Source organism: Tamandua tetradactyla, chromosome 2 (assembly GCF_023851605.1).
Source record: "Tamandua tetradactyla isolate mTamTet1 chromosome 2, mTamTet1.pri, whole genome shotgun sequence".
Lineage (NCBI taxonomy): Eukaryota > Metazoa > Chordata > Mammalia > Pilosa > Myrmecophagidae > Tamandua > Tamandua tetradactyla.
The window spans coordinates 213,267,716-213,294,286 of record NC_135328.1 but is presented as its reverse complement, the minus strand read 5'-3'; the positions used below and the strand labels follow the sequence as shown (position 1 = coordinate 213,294,286).

At 51.6% G+C, this 26,571-nt stretch overlaps 1 protein-coding gene and 1 long non-coding RNA gene across 7 annotated transcripts in view; one reads left to right on the top strand and one right to left on the bottom strand.

Moving 5' to 3' along the window:
• On the bottom strand, positions 1–24,861 carry LOC143674906 (uncharacterized). Of its 3 annotated transcripts, XR_013171274.1 has the most exons (6): positions 23,060–24,861; positions 21,816–21,949; positions 20,574–20,687; positions 13,814–13,926; positions 9,927–10,015; positions 8,726–9,091 (listed from the first exon to the last, which is right to left on the bottom strand). It is a non-coding gene; the product is annotated as an uncharacterized LOC143674906 (long non-coding RNA). The 3 variants fall into 3 exon arrangements; XR_013171276.1 differs by lacking the exons at positions 8,726–9,091; positions 9,927–10,015 and adding an exon at positions 1–231 and having other exon boundaries at positions 23,060–24,859; XR_013171275.1 differs by lacking the exons at positions 8,726–9,091; positions 9,927–10,015; positions 13,814–13,926 and adding an exon at positions 19,523–20,134 and having other exon boundaries at positions 23,060–24,851.
• TNFRSF1B (TNF receptor superfamily member 1B) overlaps positions 18,829–26,571 on the top strand; it is a 35,331-nt gene continuing 27,588 nt past the window's right edge. For all 4 annotated transcript variants that reach the window (XM_077151255.1, XM_077151254.1, XM_077151257.1 and 1 more), the window contains exon 1: positions 18,829–18,906. In XM_077151255.1, the coding sequence (XP_077007370.1) occupies positions 18,829–18,906 (78 nt within the window). The remainder of the gene's footprint in view (positions 18,907–26,571) is intronic.

The window sequence follows — 26,571 nt, the reverse complement described above, 5'->3', positions numbered from 1 at the left end:
TCACTGCGATGACACTTCACTCAGGAAATACCCACAGTTTCGTCAAGTTTCAAGGGCTTCTCCCCAGGCAGAGGACCCCCTGTGAACACGAGGGCACTTGAGAGCTGGATCAGGTCCTCTGAGCCAGTTTACTCACCTGAAATTCCCTGAGAGCCACTCTGTGCCAGTCTCGGGCTGGGATCTGACAGACAAGGTGATGAGGGTGCAGCCTCTGCCATGCAGGAACCCACGCTTTGGTTAGAAAGACAAAGCTATTGATTAGTGAGGCTTTTTTATGTACCAGGGTGCTATCTCATTTGAATCTCCCAGCAACCCAAAGAAGGGGTTGCTATAATTATCCCCATGTTATAGGTGGGGAAACTGAGGCACAGAGCAGTTAAGCCCAGGTCATATGGTCACCAAGTAGTGCAGCCAAGATTCAAACCCAGGCCCTCTGGCTCGAGTCTGTGCTCCCCACCACTTGGCCCTGCTGTTCGAGGGTCCTGAAGCCCCCAAGCTCAGTCCCAGGGCTTGCAGGCACACACAGGGCGCAGGACATATGCAGGAAATGGAATCCGCCTGCAGGACTTCTGTCCTACCTTTCCTCTTGAAAGGCCTGGCCAGGCTTCATGGAACCTTTGCCATGGCTCCCCAGTGCCTACAGTCCAAAGCCTGCTAACTGAGGCCCTCCGGGGCCCTGCTGCTCCTGCAGCTTCCATGTCCAAACACCCTCCAAGTCCCACCTGTGCCCCCTCACCTCAGCCAGTTGCCACATGTAGAGGGCACATCCCCACTGCAAAATCTCTGCTCAACCCCCTAAACCCCAACCTCCAGCTTCACTTTTTTCCTCTTTCTCCAGAAAGCCTTCCAGGAGTGCCCAGGCCAGGACCTCTGTGTCCCCCGAGTTCTGGCAGCACTGACCATGAGGGGGACCTCAGGGCCAAGTTCCAGAAGCCTCACAAAAATACCTGTCTGAAAAGACAAACTCATTTATTCTTTCATGCTCTCTTTTAGTTGCTCAAGTGCCAAAGCTTGACCGCATGGAGTGTCCATGTGCCATGCCCTGGGGGGGGAGCTTTAGGGAAGTACAATGGACTTGGGAGGTGCTGGGCTCAGGGCATCAGCACCCCATCGGGGAGGCAGCTCCTAGAGTTGGGTCCAGAGAGTACATCCAAGGGGAGCAGGTGGCTCTAGAGTCCATTGGACGGCATCTAACCCAGATTCTGAGCATCTGCTTCCTGTTCTGTAAAACACATTTAATAAGAGGGCTTACCCCAAAGAACTGCGGAGGCTTACATTCATCCATCTATCTGTTAAATATTTATCAAGCTCCAACTATATGCCTGGCCGGGAGCTGGGGATGCAGCGTGCACAGGTCGAGAGCCCTGCCTTGAGGAGCCTATTGACTAAAGTGGGGAGGGACAGTAAAGAATACAGGAGAAAGCCATGACTGGTGGCAACTGCGAATGAAGAATGCATGTGGGTTGGGTGTGCAGTGCGGGCCCAGGGACGAGGTGTGGGTTGGACAAGGGTCTGGGAGGACAGAGCGACGCAGGGGCATGTAGGTGGTGCACAGCGAGAGTGTGTGTGCGTCTGGGGTGAGCATTGCCCCACAGCTCCCCTTTGCATCTCTAGGTCTCCATGGAAGAAAGGGGGTGAGCTGACCCAGGCAGTGCCTTGGGGCAGCAATTTTTCTGCAGGAGTGGGCAGAAAGGCTGCAAGGGCGGTGCTGGCAGTGGCAGGAAGTTGCGACAGCCTCAGGACTGGCCGGGATCTGCAGGGGAATTGGGGCCTGAGGGGGGTTTCCTTCAAGTGGGAAGGGGAAGAGTGAGGCAGAGCGCTCCGGGAACTTCACAGGGAAACCTTCCTCTGTGCCCCGGGGGGAAACCAGGGCTCCATTCTGGGGAAGCCGAATACCTGGCTCCCTCCAATTCTGAGTCTACATTTATTGAGTACCTGTTATGTGCTGCGTGCTGGGAATCCCCCAACTCAGATACTTCCAGCATCCCTGCAGAGGGGGAACTATTTATCCCCCATTCTGTAGATGGGGAAACAGGCTCAGAGAAGTGAAGTGCACTGTCCAAGGTCAAAGTCACACATTGGTAAATGGCCTGAGCGTGGACTTGAACCCAGGGCTAGATGAGGGCAGAATTGAGGCTCTCTGTCCTGAGTAGCCCAACTGCCTGAAATAGCCTATTTTGCTGACCTTGTTGGTGCCTGAAATTCCTCGATGCTGCTCCTTCCTAGGGGTTAAAAGTTCCAGGCTGGGAGCGGTGCAAGGGTGGCTCAGTGGTCGAATTGCCCCCTGCTGTGTGGGAGACCCGGGTTCGGTTCCCAGGTCATGTACTTCCCCCACCAAAAAACAAAACAATCTGGGCTCTGTCCTGCAATTACTTGTTGAAGAGGGCTGTGAGAACCACTGCTTTTTTCTTTCTTTACTTTGTATATATGGTATATTATACAATTTAAAAAGTTAAAAAAAAAAAAAGTTCCTGGCTGGGAGCCAGGTCTTCATGGCTGTGGGAGAAGGGGCGGGAACGCTCCACTTGACACCCAGTGGGTGCTCGGTCAGTATGTACCCACTGCAGGGGTACATACTGCAGGGCGGGCAGGAAAGGCCTAGGGGGCAGAGGTGTGCGCTCTGGGTCAATGGGAATGAGATCTTGGAGATAAATCACACCTGGAAGACAGACTAGAGAGGGCGAGTCACTGCCGCCTACTCTGAGAAGCCTCCAGGCTCCTCAGCCAGGGTCACTCACTCCTTCCTCCAACTCGCCCACCCACGCCCTTTCTCCCCCAGGCTCCTGCAGGGAATGTGCCCAGCTGAGTCATCCCTGTGCAGCCCTGCCCAGCTCTGGCCAGGGGTGCAGTACACACGTACTGGTAGACATATGAATGAGTGAAATTGTACCAGGGGGAAAAATGACTTATTTCCCCCTCCTTTTTAACTGGGGAAGGGAGAAGTTGCTGGGAATGTGAGGTGGGTGACGTCGGCCTCTCACACTCACACTCCCTGCTAATGCGCAGAGAGCCAGGTCTCACGTGCTGCCCCCCACCCCACCGCCCGGAAGGGGGGCAGGGTCCTCCGTGGGGGAACTGGCCTTAGCCCCTTTCCTGCCTCCGTGCTCTCTGGTTCCCTCTCTCAGCTGAGATGGTTTTTTGTTTGTTTGCTTGCTTTTTAACTTCCAGTTCCTCTGTTAAGTTTATTTTGGGGGAAAGAATCACATTTTGTTATAATGGGCCAGGATATTTATCTCCTCAAATGTATGCTTTTAAGGTATTATTATATTGCATTAAAAATATTTTTATCAAGAAGGATCCACACACGTACAGTCCAACCATATTATACAATCAGTGGCTCACAATATTGTCACATAGTTGTGTATTCTTCACTGTGATCATTTTTAGAACATTTGCATCACTCCAGAAAAAGAAATAAAAAGAGCTCATACATCCCATACCCCTTATCCCTGCCTCTCATTGACCTTCAATATTTTAATCTTTCCAATTTTTACCCTTTATCTTCCCCTGCCATTTATTTATTTTTATCCTTTTTTTTCCTTAACTCATCTGTCCATACCCTGGATGAAAGGAGCATGAGACACAAGGTTTTCACAATCACAGTCACTTTGTTAAAACTATCTCATTATACAATCGTCTTCAAGAATCAAGGCTACTGGAATAAAGTTCAACAGTTTCAGGTACTTCCCTTCAGCTGCTCCAATACACCTTAAACTAAAAAGTGATGTCTATGTAATACATAAGAATAACCTCCAGGATAACCTCCAGAATAACCCCCTAACCTGTCTGAAATCTCTCAGCCACTGAGACTTTATTTTGTCTCATTTCTCTTCTCCCCCTTTACTCCGCGGAGGTTTTGCTAATAAGAAAAGAACGTGTTGGTTCACGTCCACATGGGCTGGTGGCCCGGATCTGGGGCAGCATGCCCAGTGGAAATGGGGATGCGGGGCTGCTGTGTACATGGGGGGTGTGACTCTGACCTCGTAGCCGAATGCAGCCCCTCCCCCTCAGAATGCAGATGGGGAAACTGAGGCCTGGAAGAAACAAGCCTCACAGAGAACTGGTGGCCACCAGGACTGGGACCTAGGTGACTGGTGCTTTAAAATTAAAAAAAAGACAAGCGAAGACTTTATAAATAAAGAAGTAACTGCAACTTTGACTTTGGAGGGAATACAATTAATACAAACAGAAAAAGTATAGGGAAAGTAATAAAAATAAACCTATAGTCCCATTTCCCATTATAACCACTTTAACCATTTGGTGTCTTTTCCTTCTAAACAACTGAAAAAAAAAATCCTCTAGGATTGTCTCACAAAATCACTTTCCTCCTTATGGTTATGATTGGTATGGCTGCTTGCTCAAAGCTCTCCCCACACTATTAAACTTATTTTCAGCCTACGATTAAATGCTGTTAGAGCTCCATAGCTTTGACCATGAGTGAGCGTGAATCACTCTTACCTCCATGGAACCCTCACCGGTTCTGAATTTGTACATGACTCTTGCCTTTAGTTCTCCTTCTTTCAGCTCAGATGTAAGTCCTACTTTGTCTTAGTTCCCAGAGCTGCCTTAACAAATCACCACAAATTGATGGCTTAAAACAATTGAAATGTCTGGTGTCACAGTTCTGGAGAGCAGGAGTCCTAAATCCAGGGGAGGGCTGGCACTCTCCAAAGTTTCCAGGGAAGTCTCCTTCCTGGCCTCTCCCGGCTTCCGGTGGCTGTCAGCCATCCTTGGCTTGGGGATGCATCACTGAACTCTCTGCCTCGGTCATCACGTGGCCTTCGCCCGTGTGCCCGTGTGTGGCTCTGTGTTCTCTCTCTATAAGGACAGCGGTCATGCGTCAGGGCCCACCCTATCCAATTTGACTCAACTGAACTAGTCACATCTGCAAAGACCCTAGTTCCAAATAAGGTGACATTTTGAGTGTTTGGGTGGACTTGAATTTTGGTGGGGGAGGGCACCATTCAACCCAGTACATGTTCCTTCTAAACATGTGTGTTATATTATGGAGTCAACTTTGCCTGTTTCAGATTTCCAATTGTACACATTATACTATAGAGCCTGGGTCACTGATCCAGACCATGGGATTTTAGGGTGTCTGGGGTAAGGGAAGTGGCCATGCTAGTGAGTGCTGGCCTTACCCTCTTTCCCTTCAACTGGAGCAGTTCCCCCTTGGATCTGTTTTATAAACTGGGTTTCCATCATAATACCATCATTGAGCACTTGCTACATACTAGGTGCTTTTTATGCATCATCTCAATTAATCCTCATAAAGATCCTGCAAGGTAGATACCATTGTTACTGTCTTTCTATATATCAGGAAACCAAGGCTCAGAGAGGTGTAGCAACTTGCCCAAGGACACACAGCCAATGAACGGCAGAGTTGGGGTCTGGATTCAGGCAATCTGAGAAAGTTAAATTACTTCTCCACCTAAAATTTCACGTGAACAAAGTTTATGGCCAAAACAGTCTTTGAGAACTTCAGATTTAGCTCATTCCAGTGCTTTTCTCTGATGCCAAAATGCTTGCGGAAGGGTGAGAGACCCCTGTGGGCTAAAGAGACCCTGGAGGGCTTCCAGGAGGAGGAGAGGTTTTGAGCTGAGATATGAAGAATGGCTGGCTCAGCGTCAGGAGCAGGAAGGCATCACATTTCAGAGTGTGAGACTGTACCTGAACTGCAACTAGTTCAGTTGAGTCATACTAGATTGGTGAGCACAGAAGCCCTTCTGAGAGGTACTTTAGAGGAAGCCGTTGGGGAAGGTGGAAGGAGAAGTTCAGGAAAGCTGCTTGCCTTAGGAGAGGGCTAGGGAAGGTGTGATAGGTGTGGCTTTCGCCTCCTGGCTGGCCTGTCTAAAGAGCCAAGGCCTGCAGGCTCACAGTGGGCATCTTACCCCAGCAGTGGGGGTAAGACGGGCCTGGTGACCTCTCTCTAAGGGCCAGTTCTGTGATCTGGGCCATTTTCCCATGAGCAACATAACATAAGCAGCCCTGTCCTGGGGTCTATCAAGCCCTGCATGAAACAGACTTTTTAGATTATAATGAGATTTGCTGTAGAGAGATTTTCTCTGTATTATCTGTCTGTGCGCCACTGGCTGTGTGGACTTGGATAAGTTGCTTAAAATCATTTTTAAGAACTCCCAGGATGAGCCAGGACCTGGTATCGTGGGATTGAGAAAACCTTCTTGACCAAAAAGGGGAAGAGAGAGAAATGAGACAAAATAAAGTGGCTGAGAGATTTCAAACAGAGTCAAGAGGTTACCCTGGAGGTTATTCTTATGCATTATATAGCTATCCCTTTTTGGTTTGTGGTGTGTTGGAGTGGCTGGAGGGAAGTACCTGAAAATGTAGAGCTGTGTTCCAGTAGCCTTGAGTGTTGAAGATGACTGTATAGCTATTTATCTTTTGTAATGTGACTGTGTGATTATGAAAACCTTGTGTCTGATGCTCTTTTTATCCAGGGTATGGACAGATGAGTAAAAAACATGGATAAAAAAAGAAATAAATAATAGGGGGATAAGGGGTAAAATAAATTGGGTAGATTAAAATACTAGTGATCAATAAGAGACAAGAGTGGGGGTATGGGATGAATGAGTTTTTTTCTTTTCTCTTTTTATTTCTTTTTCTGGAATGATGCAAATGTTCTAAAAATGATCATGGTGATGTAGACACAACTATGTGATGATATGGTGAGCCACTGCGTGCACACCATGGATGGACTGTATGTGTGTGCAGATTTGTGAATAAAAAAATAAATATTTTTAAATCATCTGTAAAATAGGCCTTTTAGCCATTCAGATATGACCTGGGAGCCCACGTACTGAAGTGGTGAATTAAGGAGGGAGGAGCTCTGACACCTCTCCCTGCTCCCACACCCAAACAGCAGAGAAAATCTAAAACTATAAAAGACAGAGAAGAAGCTCTGAACAAAGGAAAAGTGTACCATTTACATGGATGGGATAATTTATTCAACAGGATGTCAGTTCTCCTTCAAATTTACCTCTCAGTTCAGTGCAATCCCAATTAAAATCAAAGCTGGAATTTGAGGAACTTGACATATGTATTCTAAAATGCATATAGAAGAATAAGAAACTATATATAAAGTCAGTTTGGAAAATGAAGAACAAACAAGGTGATTCTCTGTGCCAGATACTGAACATTCTACAAAGTTCTTAAAAAAAGAAAGATGGGACCAGCCCAGGAACAAAAAGGCCAACGCAACAGAACTGATTAATCAGCAAAAGACCCAGACAATTACCATACACGATGCAATGAAAGAATGGACTCTGCTGATGCTGGAAGGAAGACTGGTTTCTCCTATGGAGAAAAATGAAGCTGGGTCTCTACCTTGTCCCTTAAGCACCATATACAATCCGGGTGGATTAAAGGCCTAGATGTGAAATGTAAAATGATAAAACTAAAGAAAAGAAATATAGGAAAATGTCTTTACATCCCACAAGTGGGGAAGGACCTTTTAACTATGGTCCAAACGACAAAAAGTGAATGGACTTGATTATATTAAAGTTGGGATTTTTTTTTTTTCCTGACAAGGGAAAAGTAGAAACTTTTTTCCTGACAAGGGAAAAGTAGAAAAGGGATAGTAGAAACAAGGATACCAAATAGGTGATAGAATGGGGAAGCTATTTGTGATGTTTAAAGATCACAAGGGATTAATATCTAGAATATACAAGGAATTATTGCAAAGCTACAAGAAAAAGACAGGAAACACGATAGAAATATGGTCAAAGGATGTGAACAGGCATGAACAGAAGGGGAAACCCACATGACTAACAAGTAAGGAAGAGGTGTTCAAGCCCACGAATATTCAGAGAAATGCAAATGAAACTACAGTGAGCTCCACTTCACACCCTCACACAATGGCCCAAATCAGAGCTTAGCTAATGGTGAGTTTCGGGGTAGATTGTGCAGAAATGGGAACGCTCTGGCACTGCTGGTGGGAGCAGTGGCCAACCTGGAGAAGATTCCGGCAGTGTGAGTGAAACAGGTTCACAAATACTTCGTGATCCATTAATCCCAGTCAACAGAAAGGCAAATACCTACAGACACCAGCACAAGTTGTCCCGGGGTGCCTCCATGGAGGGGGCTGGTGCTCATGATGGGAGGGGAATGGAATGGGAGCAGGGATTGCAGGAAAAATAAAACAAGATGGGAAGATTTGTGGTGTCTCTATGGTTCCACAATTAAAAAAAAGAAAGAAAGAAAGAAAGAGACACTAAACAGATGATGACAGTGAAATGTAATATGTGATCTGGGTGAGATCTAAAGATAGAGGAGAAAAGGTTCCGAAGGACATTATTGGGACATAAGAAAAATTGGACTATAGAATGTAAGCTTCCTATCAATGTTAAATTTCTTGAACTTGTTGACTTCACTTAAAGTGATGACATAAGTGAGTATCTTTTTTCCTGGGAAGTGTACGTGGAATTGGATCAAGGAGTTTGATGTGTACAAGCTGCTCTTAAATGTTCAAAGACAAGACACACAGATAATACAGCCACTGGCAGAATGCTGTAGTGAAGATGGCAAAGTGTTACAATTGGTGGAGCTGGGTAACTAAGCAGGAGTGTGCTGGAGTTCTTTGTATAGAGTTTGTATTATTTTTGCGACTGTCCTGTAAGTTTTATATTATTTCCAAACAAAAAGTTTAAAAAATTGAAAAATAATAATGAAGCAAGTGAGAAGCCTTGCACGGGCAGGGTCCAAGGAGTAGGAGGCACTCAGCCTTTATTTCCGGGGTCCGAAAAAAAGAACACAAATGAGAGAGGGAAGGAATGCAAAAAAGATTCCACTCGCAGCAGCCACAAAAGTATAAAATACCTAGGAATGACTTCTGAGAAGTGTGTGGGTGGGGGGCTGGAGCAGGGGTCGGTGGAGGGGAGTTGTGTTCCCGAGTTCCAGCGTGACCCAGCGTGACCGGCGAGGAACCCAGGCGAGTAGGGAAACCGAGGCCAGAGTTTAGTGGGTCTGCAGAGAGCCTGGCCGCAAGGCAACCATTGCTTGTCTTTGAATCTTTGTGCAGAGAAACTTGTGGTCGGGAGGTGGGGGACCAGCTGCTCCCTGGCCCCTCCAAAGCCTGAAGGAGAAATAGATGAGATGGGTTTGAGGGAGAGTAATGGGGTAGGGGTGAAAGAAGGGGATGGGAGAGGGGGGGAGTGGGCATAGGGGGACAGAGTGGTCCCTGAAAGGGCTTTCATCCATTCAGTGAGAGGGATACCGGCCGGATGGGGGTGAGGCTGATAGGAGGTAGGGGAATTGAAAGCACTTTGAAAATGTAATGGAGTATAAAAAGGATGCACTGACAAAATCAAATGTTGTCCCCAATGTGGGCACCCAGGAAGTCTCCTGGGCTGCTGGTGGGAGTGAAGTGGGTACAGCCGCTTTGGAGAGGAATTTGGCAGGACCTAGCGAAAACGAAAATATGCAAACCCCACCACCCGACAGATTGACTTTCTAGGTTCACGGTCTAGACAAACTCTGAAGCCCAGGCTGCAGGAGTCAGGTGCACCCCCCAGTGGTCCGTCCCAGCAGGGGCCCGAGCGAGGTGGGGGGTAGTCACCTGAAGCAATACCACACAGTGGGTAGAAAGAGTCACCCAGACCTGACTGCACAGCACGGAAAGTTCTCAGAAACAGTGCGAGGGGAAAAAGCCAGGGGCAGGGCAGCGTGCCTGCTGCTCTGTCATTTGCCTGACTGTGAAGCACACACCTAAAATAATACTCGGCCCTGTTCATGGGCACTTATGTGTGAAGGCAGAAAATGGTCCAGAGGGAAACGCAGCAAACATGGCTTTGGGGAGAAATTGAGGGGGCCAGCCCTGGGCTTAGGGGTCAGCAAGGACTTCAATTTTAATGGTAAAATAAAGGAACTGAAGCCAAAAGTAATTTAACAAATGCTTACTGAGAACCTACCAGCTTTAAAAACTTTCTGTTGGTGTTTGTGCTGGTCTCGAGGTGCTGGGGACCCAGCAGAAAGCAGAACAGGCCAGGGCCCTGCTGTCCTGGGGGAGACAGGCAGTAAACAATTAGAGGAATAATAACTGCCATGAAGAAAAGCCAAGCAGCTATTTTAGTTAGGGGGGATTAGGGGCGCCTGTCTCAGGAGGTGACATTTCAGCAGAGACTTGACTGAAGTGAGGAAGTGAGTCACGCAGGTATCTGGTGGAAGGGTGACCCAGGAACTGCAAGTGCAAAGGCCCCGAGGCAGACTAGAGGGGTCAAGTGTCATGCTATAAGGCCAGAGAGGAACCAGGGTAGCCCTGGTTATTAATGCTGGTCAATTTTGGGAATATAATATGGATGTTTCTTATATTATTTTTTGCTTTCTTTTTTTTTGATTTCTAGAAAAAAAACCCAAAGAAAAATAATATAAAATTAAATGGGCATCAAATAAAGCAGCCTGGTTTGCAGTAGGATAAAAGGGAGAACTTCCCATCAGGTAAAGGTCCTGAATGAGGTCAAGGGGAAACCATGAGCCCCCCTACCTGGGCAGTCATTCCTGAAGGAAGGGCATACCCTCTTCGTACTGTTAAAGGCAGGAGCTTGGAATCAAGTTCAGCTCTGCTTCACCCCTCATCTCCCCACAGCTCATGAAAATCATAGAATTCTCAAATGTCAGGCAGAGAAGGCAATCTGGACTCTGGTCCTAGTCTAGAGATGGCAGATGCAGGTGAGCATGCTGTCCCCTTCCCTACCCAAGGCACACCTGGCTACTTGATTGAGCATCTTTTCTGGCTGAGGCCCACGTGCAGACTCAGAATCCTTCTCAACACAGCACCCTGGGCAGCTGCACCAATAGAGGTGGCATTTAGGATGAAGCTGGCCTGCCTCCCCTGATCCAATTCAGGCCCCCTGTATTACAGAAGAGTATGCTGAAGTCTGGAGAGGGGTAGATATTGGTCCAAGGTCACACAGTGAGGGACTAAATCAGAGATGCCTCTGAGTCTTAGCTGGCCTCATTTGCTGGGTTTAGAATCTGATGGTCTGCTCCAGAAGATTTAGGACTGGTTCTGGGATTGGGTCCTGGGAAAAGGCAATTCAGAACCTCGAAATCCTGGTGAAGGGAGGGAGGGAGGAGGAGGCGGCCTAGAGGCTTCTTGACTCCCTTCCCCAAACTGTCTGGGTTCTCTTTGAGGGTTTGGGGGAGGAGGGCAGCCCTCCCTTTCACCTCCAAACCCTGCAGGCCCTCCTCATCTTTGGGAGGAGTTGGGGATGGAGCTGGTGAGCATTTCTCAGTCCAGTGTCTCCAGTCCCCAGCCTGGAATGGCCTTGGGGAAGGGGGAGGGCAGGCGGGAGGGACAGACCAAAGAAGCAGGACCCCGCAGCAGTCCTGTAGCATCAGCAAGTGTCACTTCCTTCCGTGATTTTAGAATGAGTCACCAAGGGGCTGGCCCAGAGCATTCAGGACACTGAGTTGTTTGCTCTGGCTCTGGGCCAGACTGGGTGGGGAGAGGGAGGGCACCCTGTTGCCCAAGCAGATCCTGCAAGCAGGACCCCATAGGGCCCTCGGGGACCAGTGCAAAAAGAGCAGGCTTTGTGTCTGGTTCTGAGTCCCCAGCAAGGGTTTTGCAGAGTCCTCTCCTGTGGTGCCCCTCCCAACACAGTCACAGCTAAGCTTTCCAAATCGCCCTCAGCCACAGCCCTGGCTGCAGTTAAACCTTCTGGGCAAAGCTTCTCAAATGGGGTCCACCAAGGTCAGCTGGGGCTCATCAAAAAGCCCGATCATCAGACTCCCAACAGACATGGGCGTGGGGCCCCAGAATCTGTTTTACTAAGCCTTCCAGATGATTCTGATGCTGGCTGCACCTGGAGAGGCACTCCTCCAAACTGTTTACCAGAGTGCCTGGCCCATAGTAGGTGTTCAATAAATAGCAGTGAATGGACAGGCTGGCCTTGCCACGTCTGCTGCTGCAGCTGAGCCCTCCTCTATCCCTGCTTGCAGAAGCACTGCCCTTAGCTTGCTGGGGGGTGTGAGAGGGTGGGACATTCTGAGGGTTTGGGGCTACACCGGGAAAGGCCCCAGGGAGCCACAGGCCAAGAGTGCATGTATTGAGCATGCAGCCCCAAGTTGGGGGCTAGGGGACCACAGTCCTATCTCAGCTGGAAGCCTGTTTGTTCCCCATTGATAAGGAACAAGAGAGGCCTTTTCTGCACTGTGAAACTGGGGGGCTAGGAGATGCATGGACTGGGTATCTGGGCTGGGTGGGCAGGACCTGGAAGAGAGTGGACGGCACTGGATTCCCGAGCCCCACCTTTGCATCCACTCACTCACTCATTCATTCATTCACTTCTTCACTCTCTTATTTTTCTCCCTCACACCTGGTCTGTATTCAGTCCTCGTTGATTTCAACTTTACTGAGAACCTCTGCGTAGCCCCTGGTCACTAGGGAAACAGAGGGGACTGTGACCGAGACCCCCTGCCTGGAAGACCACACAGCACAGCACCGTAAGAAGCAGTTCCTTGGCTATGGAGGCAGCCAAACCGGGTTGGAATCTGCTGTCTCCCTATGAGCCAGGTAAGCTCACAGAGCTTGAGCCCTCAGTTGTGAGACAATGCGTGTAAGCCATCTGGCCAAGCGGAGACTTCTGATAACAGCTAGTGGCAACAATCACTAAGAGAGGAGAGGATCACGCAGGCAACTAATGGTAACGCAGGGTGCTCTGTTCATGGTCCGTGGAAGTTCTGTGGCTATTACTGTGCCTGGTGGGGCTGGTCAAGGCGTATCATGGAGCACAGAGAATTGAGCGACAGCTGGACAGACAAGTAAGTGATCATCAAACACAGAGCGAAAGCCATCCCAGACAGAGGGACTGGCATGGATGGAGGCATGGAAGTGGGGTTCGGGGCTACTCCAGGAGTCTAGGAGAGGGGGATGTGGAGCTGGGGAGCCCTGCCGCCCGCTGGGCCAGCTGGTGAAGACCTCCAGCAAACTAGAACAAGCTGCTTTCAGGAAGGCCCAAGGCTCCTCCCAGCCCGTGACTGCCCTACCCTTTGCCCTGCACCTGCAGCAGCACGGCCCATGCTCCGGGCACCTGCCTCACTCCAGCTCTGCCGCCTCAGGCCTGCATCGCCACAGGCTCCAACTCAGCCACAGGTCTCCGTGGGGCACCTTGTTCTGGCCCTGGGGACTCGGGTGAGGAAAGCAGACAGGAAGCTCCCATCAGTCTGGTGGTCCCTAAACTCCTGGGAATATCCATCGAGCTCGCAGAGTGGGCCTTCGTAGGCCCTCCTGCTTGGACCAAGGGGAACCTGGCCCTTGCACTCCCAAACGAGCGCAGTGGTGATTCACTCCTGTTCCAGTCTGCAAGCTGCCAGAATGCGATATACCAGAAAGAGGGGCTTTTTAAAAGGGGAATTTATTAAGTTGCAAGTTTATAGTTCTAAGGCCATGAAAATGTCCAAATTAAGGCAAGGCTATACAATGTCCCATCTAAGGCATCCAGGGAAAGATACTTTGGTTTAGAAGGCCGATGACTTTTAGGGTTTCTCTCTCGGCTGGAAAGGCACTTGGTGAGATCTGCTAGCTTTCTCTTCAAGGGCTTCCCCGGGGCTTGTCAGTTCTGTTGGCTCTGTTGGTTCTGGTGTTTCTAGTTGCTCTGAGCTTTCTCCAAAATGGTTCCCTCTTAAAGGGGTACAGTAAGCAATCCCACCTTGAATGGGTGCAGACACATCTCCATGAAAACAATAAAAAAGCTCTTACCCAGCAATACTGAATGAGGATTAAAGGACATGGCTTTTCTGGGGTACACAAAAGATTCAAACCAGCATTAGACTCTAACCAAAAGCCTGGAGGACCCACCTTAGATGGAAGAGCTGAAGGCGAAGTGGTAAGATGTGGCCAGCAGGAGACTCAGGCACCCCTGGGGCAGGAAGCTGTGGTCAGAAGAATTGGCAAGAAGGCTTCCAAGAAAACTGCAAAAGTGCCCCCAGAGAGAATGAATCAGAAACTGTCTCCCAGAGGCCTCAAAGCAAGGTGACAACTGTTGCTGCCACAGACCACTGTGTCTTTTTCTTCCAAAACCTTTTCCCTGGGTCTGACCCTAAAGGCATAGTAGAGACTCTCCTCCAAGGCAGCCAAGGTTGTCCCACCCTGTATAGTCCAGGTGGAGAAGGGGAGGAGCCCCACTCTGGATAAGAGAGTGGAGCTGCAATGATTTCCCAGGACAAGACTAGGCTCTTGATTATCTGAAAAGAACCATGTTGCTTTTTTTTTTTTGTGGGCCTGAAAGTGGTTGGAAAAGCTATAGGATGTGCCTGGGATTTCATGCAGAGTCTGGGAAAGAATGTGTCCCCAAAGAAGCTTCAAGGTGAGTATGACTTTCTCCTTAGACCCTGCACCAGTTTCCTGCCTGTGCTCAGCTCCAGCCCTGCCATGCCCGCTCTGCTGTGCATCGCAGTGCGATGACCCCTACAAGCTACATTTCCCAGGTTCCCTTGCCAAATGCTTCTTGTCTTAGGTATGGCCAATGGCAGGTCCTGGAGAGAGCTGGGTAGCTGGAGTAAAGGGAGAATTCAGGGCATTTCCCTCCTTTCTCTGCTTCATGTGGTGTCTTCAGCAGTGGCTAAGTCTCCTTTGAAGTTCCAGATTCCTCTAGAAACCCTGGCTGCTGGCTCTAGGAATTCTACTTCCAGACTCAGAGGGGGCGGAGGCTTCCTGCAGTGGCTAATCTCAGGGTTGTCCCCCCTTCTCCTGGTTGTTCTCTTAATTCTCCTGTTATCTTCATAACGAATTCCCCTGTGTTAAATACCCTTCATAAAACCACCAGGCCAAGGGTTTGTTTTCCTTTTGGACCTTTTCCGACGTCCGCTCTGGAGTCCTGCGCATTCAGTGTACTGTTACAGCCTCTGGGAGGCGGGACGCGGGATCCCGGAGGATTTCCATGTTTGGGTGGCGATGGGGTCACAGCCTGGCAGGGAGAGCTGGTTGCATCGATCGGGTCTAGGGTACCCGGGGATCATCCCTGACAACCGTTTGCCCCACGTGACACACCCGCTCCTGGCCTTTGGCTCTCTTTCATGGAACAGGGAGTCCTCAAAACTGCTCTGAGGTGGCTTGTAAACAAGGTCCAGAAGAAATCTTCAGGTTCCTTTTGGCAGCCGACCCCTTCTGCAGAGTCAAGTTATGTTAAGCCACACCCTCAGCCTCCTGCGCAGGAGGTGGGATTTTCCACCTCCCTACAGGGTCACTTCCCAATTTCTCAGCCTGCACCTAGGAGCATTGTCCTTGCTGTCTTCCTGATGGGGGCTGGCGGTCCAGAGCAGGGGTCCCTGTGTGCCTTGGGGCAGGGGCAGCACAGCCTCCCGTCACTCTGCTCACCCCACTCCCAGCAGGGCCCTGCATGCGGGGGCAAGACTCCCGTTAATCTGGCCTGGGGGAATCTGTTCCCCTAGCACCCAAGGTTGGCCCTGGGTATTGGGTTGCACTCAACATCTGTGTGTGGGGGAGAGGTGGCAGCTAGGGTGGGTGCTCAGCCATGACGTGGGTTCCAGGGAAAATACCCTGGTGGATCTCAGCCTGAGCCAGCCCCCCTTTGGGCTCACACAGTTTTCTGGGCTGTTTTCTGTCCCAGCTTCTGTTTACCTCTGCTGGCCACCTGGGTGGGGGAACTCAAGGAGGAGGGCAGGGCAGGATCTGGCTCACTCAGAAGGGCTTGATGAATATTTAAGGATAAATGAACAAAGGAATAATCGACATAATAGCTAATTCTTATACTGTCCTTATTAAGTTACATATATACCAGGGATACACACACACACCGACACTATATAATATTGTTCTAGTTTGCTAGCTGCCAGAATGCAATATACCAGAAACGGAATGACTTTTTAAAAGGGGAACTTAATAAGTTGCTAGTTTACAGTTCTAAGGCCGAGAAAATGTCCCATTTAAAACAAGTCTATAGAAATATCCAATCTAAGGCATCCAGGGAAAGAGACCTTGGTTCAAGAAGGCCGATGAAGTTCAGGGTTTCTCTCTTAAGTGAGAAGGCACATGGTGAACACAGTCAGAATTTCTCTCTCATCTGGAAGGGCACATAGCGAACATAACATCATCTGCTGGCTTTCTCTCCTGGCTTCCTTTCACGAAGCTCCCCAGGAGGCATTTTCCTTCTTCATCTCCAAAGGTGCCTGGCTGGTGGACTCTCTTCTCGTGGCTCTATCGTTCCACTCTGCTCTCTCTGAATCTCTTTCATTCTCCAAAATGTTCCCTATTTTATAGAACTCCAAAAACTTATCAAGACCCACCCAAATGAGGGGAGACATGTCGTCACCTAATCCAGCTTAACAACCACTCTTGATTAAATCACATCTCCAGGGAGATGATCTGATTACAGTTTCAAACATACAGATTTGAATAGGGACTATTCTACCTTTATGAAATGGGATTTTGATTAAAACATGGCTTTTCTAGGGTACATACATCCTTTCAAACCAGCACAAATATGCATCTTTTAGGAAACATTTTGGAGAATGGGAGATTCAGAGAGAGCAGAACAACATAGCCATGAGAAGCAGAGTCCACCAGCCAGTGACCTTTGGAGATGAAGAAGGAAAATGTCTCCTGGGGAGCTTCATGAAACAGGAAGCCAGGAGAAGATGCTAGCAGATGACGCTGTGTCCACCATGTGCCGTTCCAGATAGGAGAGGAGGGTGACTGTGTTCACCATGTGCCTTTCCAGTTGAGAGAGAAACTCTGACTGTGTTCGCCACGTGCCTTCTCACTTGAGAGAGAAACCCTGAACTTCACTGGCCTTGAACCAAGGTATCTTTCCCTGGATGCCTTAGATTGAACATTTCTACAGATTTGCTTTAATTGGGACATTTTCTTGGCCTTAGAACTGTAAACTAGCAACTTATTAAATTCCCCCTTTTTAAAAAGCCAAAAAAAAGCATCTTTTTTGTTTGTTTAGCATTTTTAAAACATTTTTATTGTGAAATATATATGCAGAAAAGTGATAATTTTCAAAGTACAATTTAGCAAGTAGTTATAGAGCAAATTTCAAAGTATGGTAGGGGTTACAGTTCCACAATTTCAGGTATTTCCTTCTGGCTGTTCTAATACACTAGAAACCAACAAGATATGTCAATATAATGATTTAGTAGCCATGATAATTATTAAATCCTATCATTCTCTTTACAACTCCTCCATCTCATTTGATCCTTCTAATCTTCAGGGATATTTGGGCAATGACCATTCTAACATCTTCATATTGAAAAGGGGTGTTGACATTATGGAGTAGAGGGGATGCAATTAGTTGATGTTCTTAGAAAGACTGGTACTTCTGGGTTTCAGAGTTTATCTGGCACAAGAACAATCTGGAGGTTTTAAATTTCTGGAAAATAAACTTAGTGAGTGAAACGTTATAGACCCTCAGATAGGGCCCTGGGCATTCTTTAATGTTTTCAGGAACATTGTTGGGGCTTGGCATCCTGTGGCAATTTGTATTATCTAGTTGAAGCTTGCATAAGGGTAACTTCCAGAATAGCCTCGACTCTATTTGAAATCTCTTAGACACTGATACCTTATTTTGCTACATTTCTTTCCCCTCTTTTGGTCAAGAGGGCGTTGTCTGTCCCATGATGCCAGGACCAGGTTCGTCCTTGGGAGTCATGTCCCACATTGCTAGGGAGACTTGCACCCCTGGGAATTATGTCCCACATAGGGACATAATGAGTTTATTTGGAGCGCTGGGCTTAGAGAGAGCTTACATCTGGGCAACAAAAGGGGTTCTCTGGAAGTGACTCTTAGGCATAATAATAGTAGGCTTAGCTTCCCCATTACAGAAATAAGTTTCATAAGAGCAAGCCTCAAGCTTGAGGGCTTGGTCTATGAACTTGGGAGTCCCTAATGCTTGAGAAAGTAGCAGGAATTTCCCAGGTGGGAAGTTTAATAGTTCCATATTTTTCCTTCATCCCCTCAAGGGACTTTGCCAATACTTTTAAGTTATTTGCCCAACAAACTCTGGCTTATTTTGCTCAACATAACATCCTCAGAGCTCATTCACCTCATTGCATGCCTCACGAATTCATTCCTTTCTGTATTCGCATAATATCCTTCCTTTGTATGCACCACAGTTCCTCCTTCTGCTTCTCAGCCAATGGATCCATTGGGTATCCGGATAATGTGCCATAAGCATCAGTTATATTATATATTTCTTAATCGTCAGAAGAGCCCTAAGAGGTTAGTGCAGAGATTCAGACCCAGGTGGTCTGGTTCTAAGGACTGAATGAAGGAATGATCTAGAATCCCCCTTGGCTTGCCCAAATTAAGTGTCAGCATCCTGGGATATTTTTCCAGAGTTCATGCCCCACCCCCACACACGTGGGCGGCCTGGACGAGAGGCACAGCCTCAGGGCAGCCACAAGCCGGGCCCAACTGGGTCTCCTACCCCTACCCTTCACCAAAGGGAAGGGTGACCCGAAGGGGAGGGGGCGATGGGAGGAGGTGGGGGGCCGCCTTCAGCTGAGAGGGGGAATCAGAGAACCCCCACCCCAGACACTGGGTTGGCAGGCCTGCGGGCAGGCTCCGCGGGTCGGGGCCAGCTATTCTCCAGGCCCTGGGGGGGGGGGGGGGGCGGGGCGTGGCCTGTCCTAGCGCCTGAGGGGTGAGGGTGGGTGCTGGCCCCGCCCCGACCCCGCCCCGCCGCCTGCCCCCGCTGCTGGGAGCTGCCTCCCCGCGCCGGCTTTCGCTTTCAGTCGGCGGCGCCAGAGGGCAGGGCGCGGAGCCGAGCCGGCGGCGAAGGCGCGAGGGCGCGACGGCGACCGCCCGGGGGCACGGCCTGACTCCGTCCACGCGGCGCCGCCGGCAGCACCATGACGCCCGCCGCCCCCTGGGCCGCGCTGGCCGTCGGACTGCAGCTGTGGGCCGCCGGGCTCGCGGTGCCCGCCCAGGTGGGTGACTCGCGCGTCCTCCCCCTCCCGCCCGCCGCGGCGGGTGCGCAGCCCCGGGGCGCCGTGGCGGGGTCGGGGGCTCCGGGGCACCCAGGCGCCGCGCGCGGCCGCCGCCCCCCGACCCGCCCGCCTGGCACACGTGCGCCCGGGCCGATCTGGCGCCCGCAGCCCCGCGGCACAGGGGCGCAGCCGGCCTCTCCGCGAGTCCGGGCCCGGGCGTTCGCGCCCCGCGGGTCCCGCTCGGATCCCCACGGGAGCCCGACCCCTCCCTGCCTCCTGCAACCCCTCCCGCGGGCCGGCGGCCGGCCCCATCGCCCGCGCCGGGCGCCCCCCCCAGAAGACCTCCTCCTCTGGGCAGGGTTGATCTTTCTTAGAAATCCCAGTGTGCTGTCTGAGGGCACCGGGACGAGGTGTGCCCTAAGCGCCTAATAAGGGCACGGGCGGACTGTGGGCCGGCGGCGGCCCCCTTGCCCAGGCCCTGACCCAGGACCGAGCTTGTGGTGTCCAGGGGCCACCTCAGAGCCTGTTCTCTGGGGGCTCTGGATGAGTGGGGAGGGGAGAGTAGAGCCTCCTGGAAGGGCCTGTGTCTGAGCCCTGGGGAGCCGGAGAGGAGGGGCGCCCCTGGGCTGGGTCATCAGGCTCAGCTGACCTCCAGAGGACCCCAGAGCTGTCATCAGTACTAGCAGTACCCACCATAGTACTCCGCTCTCACTGTGGCAAAGTAGGGTTTGCAAAGGGACTCTACATCCTTTGCCTTGTTTGGCTGTCAACACCATCCTGTAAGATAGAGTGACCCCATTTTACAGAGGAGGAAAACTGAGGCTCAGAGCACAGCTCCTACTCCCTGGAAGGCCACGGGACCTTTGTCCTCTCAAGAGGGCGTCTTCTTTCTCTGCGGGGGAGGAGGGTGCCTCCAGCCTCTCCCTCACAACCCTGCCCCACGGACCCGTGGTCTGGACACCTTGACCAGCAGCAAGGTGGCACTGGGGACAGGAAGTGACTTGTCAGGTCCAGAGACATCTGTAGAGTCAGTTCTTGAGAGTGGACGACGGGAGCATCAGACCAGAATTGACTCACCCACAGTGGGTGCTAGGGGTGACTTCTGGGGGGCTGCCCGAGAAGTTGTCCTGAAAATGGAGGTCAGGAGAGTGTGGACGTGGCTGACCCTGGTCTCAGATCTTGGGGCTTCCTGCGGCTGAGCTCAGGCCTGCCTGGCTTTGCCCAGGGGCTGGTGAGCCCCAGGGGGGAAGGAAACATGGGGTTTCTTGGCTGAGTTCTGCGGTTGTTAGGGGGGCGTTTCCCTTCCGTCCTTCACACCCCTCCCTTCCTGACCTGCTCCCCTAGCGGGTCAGATTCTGTCTCCCTGGACTATTGCCGTAGTGTCGCATCCTGCCCCCTCTTGCTGACCCCTTTTGGGCAGCCCCACTGGAGAGACCCTTTTTCAGGCAGGGAGGGTCTCTTTTTGTGCCTGGGAAGCCTCCCCAAGCTAACGACCAAGGTAGAGGACGGACCCTTCCCCCTCCCCCACCATGAACCTGAGGCCTGGGGGATCATCTGCGTCTGCCAAGCCCTCTCCATGGTGCACCCCTCACTCCCATCTCCGCATTTGAAACCCTCATCCTTTTGCCTTTTGCACATGCCATCCCCTCCAGGAAGCCTTTACTCACCAATCCATTTGGATTTGTTCTAACTCTCCAAACGCTTCGTCTTCTCTGAGGCACATCACCTCCTGCTTTTTAATCCGATTGTGTGTTTCTTGTCCATCCGTAGGTGGAAAGTTCCTTAAGGGCAGAGACTATGGGTCCCTTCTCCTTTTCATTTTCATCCCAATAGCCCCTCCTTATGTATACCTACCATGTGCAGGCACTGTGCTGAGTGACTATAGATCAGACTACAGAACCTCATTCAAACCTCCCTTTCAACAGCCCTAAGAGGTGGGTGATGCTGTTCCCATTTAGGGATGTGGAAACTGAGGCTGAGAGAGCTTATGAAATTTCCCAGGATTGCAGAGCTGTGGAGTAAGAGTGGAGGGATTTGAATGCAGGTCTACCTGATTCCAAAGCAACTTTCGCTCTACCTTCCTGGTGCCCATGGCCCCTCTCCTGCCCCCAGCCCAGCCCCGTGCACACAGTAGGTACTCAGTAATGTGGGCATTCAACTAATCTGAATTGCAGAAAGAGCCCCAAGGAGACAAGAGCTGGCCACAGGTGCAGCAAACTCATCAGGGCTTTTGCCTCCTTAAAAACCATATTTGACAGCTTGTCTGGAATGCATCATTCATTCATTCAACAAATAAATGCCAGGAAATCTGGCAGGCTGGGTGAGTGTGTGGAGCCCTCTGCCAAGGTTGGCCCATCCGGCTGGCTGCCTGTTGCTGGAGAGGAGGGGTGATGGGATTCCTCCCTGCAGATCTGGCCTACCCACTCTGGAAGTCTTGAGGCTGACGGGCCACTCTGCCTCCTCATCACCCCAGGGGGCCTGGGGCCAGCTCAGGTTGGGGTTGATGATGGGGGTTCTCAGCCATCGGAGTGGAGTGGGGAGATGTGGGGTCCCTGCTGGCCTGGGAGGCCCCTCCCTCCTTCCTTCATGTACTGCCCCTTTGCCTGCTGCCTGACATCCAGCAGGGGAACCCGTGTGCTGACCCAAGCTGTGGCCAGATGATTGCCCTTCAGGGGACAGTGGGTGACCACGTCCCCTGATACACTGGCAGTTGTTCAGCTGCCTATCTTCCCCCAACATGGACACCTAAGCTCAGTCTTGCTCCAAACCTGGCCCTGGGGACCCTGAGATGCCCACAGCCCAGTTCCAGACTTTCTGGAGCCTCACTGCCAACGGGTCACACAGAGCTGCACTCCACCCCCGACTGCCCTTGTGGCTGAGACCAAATCAAGGAGCCTCCGTTTTCTCACCTGTTGATGGGGGGAGTACCCCCTCCTTTTCCTCCTCCCAGGGCTGAGTGGGTGTGAAAGGTGTTGGGACAGATAAAGCTTGTGCCAGGGAGGTGGCCGTCACTGCCGTGCTGGAGTCCCGTCCCTAGTGCTTCCTGGAGGAGGGCCAGCGGGATTCAAGGAGGGAAGGAGAAGAGTTTTGATGCCCATCGTGGTATGTGTGTGTGCATGTGTGCATGAGAGAGCATGTGAGTGTGTGAATGTGTGTGTGTCAGCTGTAGTCTGCACATCAACGTAGTTTGCAGTTGTATGTCACACTGGCTGTTTTTCTGTTCCTGATTCAGGGCCTTTGCACTCGTGTTTCCATTTGCATGAATGCTTGTCTCTCCCCAGGTCTCATTTTCCCATTGCCTTCTGCTCACTGCTCGCACGTGTCCTTGTCACACGGTTCTCCTCTGACCACGCTGCCTATTAAAGCTCCCCGCCAGGTACTCTCATCCCCCAGCCTACTTTATTTTCCTGTGTAACACTCATAACCTGTTCTGTTTCTCTGCATTTTATTGCATCTTCCTTCTAGAATGGAAGCACTGTGAGGACAGGAACTTGTCCCTGCTCTAGACTCACGGCTAGGGTTTCTCAGTCTCACTCAGCACCACTGATATTTGGGGCCGAGTGAGTCTTTGTGGTGGGGGCTGTCGTGTGCACTGTACGATGTTTAGCAGCATCCTTGGCCTCTTCCCACTAGATGCCAGTAGCAGCCTCTAGCTGTGACTATCAAAAATGTCTGTAGACATGGCCAACTGTCCCCTGGGAAAAGTCGCCCCCACTGAGCACCACTGGTCTGGAGCAGTGCCCGGCATACAGTAGGTGCTCAGTAAGTAGCAGATGAGTGTCGGTAAACAGTCAGTTAACCTTTATAATGATCATGTATACAGCCAGCGGTGGCAGAGCTGGGCTTTGTCCCCCTTTCCCTCTGGGGTATTTCTCTGGGCTACGGTACCCACTCCAGATTGCTCATACGCTCCACGCCACCCTGGTTCGTGATGGGGCACCCAGTGGCAGTGACTCAGGCCCCAGAGGGCATGTGACATGTCTGGAAGCAGACAGGGAGGGAAGTCGGGGTTTGGCGGGGGTAGGGCTGCCAGCAGGTGGACGTGAGCACCGTGGAGATGCTGTGGCCTCCGGTTCCGGAACCCTCCGCTGGGACACAGAGGAGGAGCATTGATGATTTAGGGGAAGGACCCAGGATTTAGCATCAGACATACCTCAGCTGGGTCCGACCTCTCCGTCTGCTGGTTGTGGGGCCTTTGCAAATCCTTTCATCTCTGGGAGCCTCCATTTCCTCTTCTGTAAACAGGAGTAATCCCTACCTCATGAGCTGGTGGTCACAACTAAAAGTGCTTTTTGGCTTGCAGCCCACTGGCTGCCGATTGGAGCTGTTCAGGGCTTTGTGGGGCCTGAGCCAGTTCTGGTTGTGGGGCGGGTGCTCAGGCCGAGGCAGGGACCACCACGGAGTCAGACTGTCCATCTGGGAGCCGCAGGGCCCAGCAGCCTGGGTGGTGGCCCTCCAGGAGCCCCTGCCTGGGGTTTCTGCCCAAGCGGCCTTACTGTCCACCATCCCTGAGAGCAACTTTCCACCTGCCCGGCTTCCGGGCCGGTTTCCTGCCCCGAGGCCCCCTTGCTGCCCGACTGCCTGGCCTTAGGGACCCCAGCCTGTGGCAAAGGAGGCAGGGTCAGGAAATCACTCCTCACCCCTGCCCACCTCTTTCAGTGCCTGACAGGAGCCCTTTGTTGTTTAGAGGTGACCAAGGGGTGCATTGGATATGGGGCGGAGGGGTCTCATGGCCTCTCTGGGGGATGCAGAAGGCTGCAGTTTTCCCATGTGCAAGGTGTGCACAGCTTGACACCAGGTGGTCTCTGAAGCGCCTTCCCTCTCTAACCTCTGTGCTGCTGAAGGTTCTGTTTCCTCCTGTCCCTGAGGCGGGGGAACTCCCTGGGGCTCTGCTGAGGGCAAGTCATCCATCCCCCAGCTTTTAAGTGACTTCCAAGGCAGTATGCTGTGAGGAAGGGGCATTGGCCTGGGTGTGAGGAGACCAGAGTTCCCACCTGGGCACTGTCATTGGCTTGCTCTGTGACCTTGCCCAGGTTACTTAACCTCTCTGGGCCTAAGCCTTCCTATCTATAAAATCTAACAGTACAGGTCCCAGTGCTCTCCCTGGAATGTTGGGGAAATGCCATCTTTGAGCATTCTTGATGAAGGCCACGAATTAGGGGTGTGTGGCAGGGGGAGGGATTGTAGTTTTCCCAGGAAGGAGAGCCCAGCACTCCCCACAGTTCATTTCTTTGCTCTCAAATCTCTCTTCTTGCTGACCTAGACCCCATTTGCTTTGGCTGGAATCACTTCCTTGGCTCAGGCCCCAGTGGCAGTTAAGAATTCCCGTCTGGCTGTCTGCTTGGATCTAAGACCAGATTCAGAACCCTTGGGCAGCATGAAATTCATGAGTTTCCTGCTTCCCTCCTCCTTAGTACTTAGCGCGCAGCTTGTAAATGCAGAACTCAGACTTTTGAGGACCCAGACTGTGGGAAAGCCCACGCTGTCAGCATCCCCTGCAGGGCTCGCTGTCTGGGAACCCACAGGTTCAAGGAAGCCGTGGCGGGGAGGGGCATTTTCCTCGAAGAAGCTGTTGTCAGCTGTGATGGGTACACGACCCAGATTTTGAGTCTGGCCTCCTTTCCAGCCCAGAGCTTCTGCTGAGCTGAGGACTGCAGGCTGGGGCTCCGAAATCCAGGGCCCACCCCTCTGTGGCCCACAATTGTTTTCCACCAGTGTATTGTGATGTCACAGATGGAGGTGACATCACTGTGGTTTGGGGCACGCCAGCTGAGTCTAGAGGAGGAAGTGCCTGTTTACAGACTCGGGTTTGCAAGAGTTAATTTCCTTCTGTCCCCAGGTATGAACAGGGTAGAGGGGAGTGCAGTGGGGAAGGCAGCTGGGGGGCAGCTGGTGGGCAGCTGGCGGGGACAGGACTGAGCTCTCCTCTCTTCCTTGGCCCTGCTTTACTGTTGCATGGCGACAAGTGGTCCTACCTGTGTGATCCTCAGAGGAGGGTTTGGGACAGACTAAATCCAGTTGTCAGCTGTGCGGGCTAATGATGACTAGACTGTTTATTCAATCCCTAGAATCAGAGGGCCCACGAGCAGCTAGTTAGAACCAGGTTTTGCTGGGGAGTCTGCAGGGCCCACTGCTCCGGCCCAGGCCGGCCAGCTGCCCTCCCGCCTTTGGTAACGGGGACTAGCGAGCACGTTCTGCTGGGGACAGCTGACAGTGCAGGAGATTTAGAGGCACCCAGGCAAACCTGTTGCAAGAGCTCCGCTGTGCTTGACAAAGCAAACCACTGCTTTGTCCCCTTCTGGGGCTGGGCCCTGGGCTGACCCAGCCACTCTGATAGGAGAAAGCAGAAATCGCCTGGGGTTTTGTTTGTTTTCCTTTGCTGTCGGTCCACACGGCGGTCCACTCGTGTGTTTCAGTCTGAGCCTGGCCTGCCGAGGGTATGGCTGATGTGGCCACAGGTTCAGGGAATTGAGTGGGCCTGAGGGTAAGAACCGAGTGGGAAGGGATTTGGAGGCAGGCAGACGGTGGATGCGGCGTCTTCCAGGCTGCCCTGTTTGTGGGAGACCTTTGCACGTGCCTTTCGGGAGGGAGAGGCCCTGAGCTCGGGGCTGGGTGGCTGGGAGGCTGGGGGTGAGCCCCATAATGTCTCAGCTTCCAACTCAGGAAGAGCATGGGCAGTTCCCTTCTCCTTCCGGAACCTCGGCTGCCCCAAGCTTAAACCGTCTGCTTTAGAATCCCTTGGCCCAAGTCTCTGGCTGGGGGTTGGGGGAGTCAGTGGCCTCGAGCGGAAGGTGGGGCACAGATCTGGTGTGGGGGGGTGGGGTGGGGGGTGGGGCCCAGCTCAGACGGGGGGGTGGGGCCCAGCTCCTGTCCTGTCCCAACTCTGGACAGGAAGTGATTCTCCAGGGAAGGATGTCCAGGACTTTGGTTGGTGGGATTCCTGCCAGCATCGGGGACGCCCTCACCTGTCCTACGTGCTGCGGACCTGCAATCCAGGCTTCTGCCTGCAAACTCACAGGGACTCTGGGTTTGACTTGTCCCTGGTGTTCCTGTCATCAGCCACCAGGATTTGCTGCTGCTCGGGAATCACAGCCCCAAATCCTGCTCCTTCTGTTCTGCCCTCCAGCCTCCCTTCCCAGTCTCCCCACCCCTACCCCTTCCTGTGGCTTCACTTTCCCCCTGATCCAGCCTCTCGGTCACTCCCTCATCTTTTATGGTTGCCCTCCCGGCTCATCCCATGACCCACCCTGCCCTCCTCCAGGCCGTCCTCTGGCCACACCCACACAGAGATCTTTCTAGAAATCTGAACCCTGAGGGTGGGCAGGGTTGGGATGAGAGACATGGCCAGGGATAATAGGGGGCAGTGGCTAGACCATCCAAGCTGGAGCAAAAGATTTGTTAGGGCAGTGGCAGCAGATGAGGCTGTAAGCTGGTTTGGGGCCAGTTGAGAGAAATACTTATAACAATTCTATTTTTAAACTACAGCAATTACAATTTGGGAGGTGCTTACTACAAACTCTACCTGTTTTATCTCATCAAATCCTCAGAATAATCCCATGAAGTATGTACTTTTATGAGTCCCATTTTACAGGTGGAAAGATTGATGTTTAAAGGTGTTGAAAAATCTCTTTCAAGGCTGCCTGCTAAGAAGTGGGGAGTCCAGGC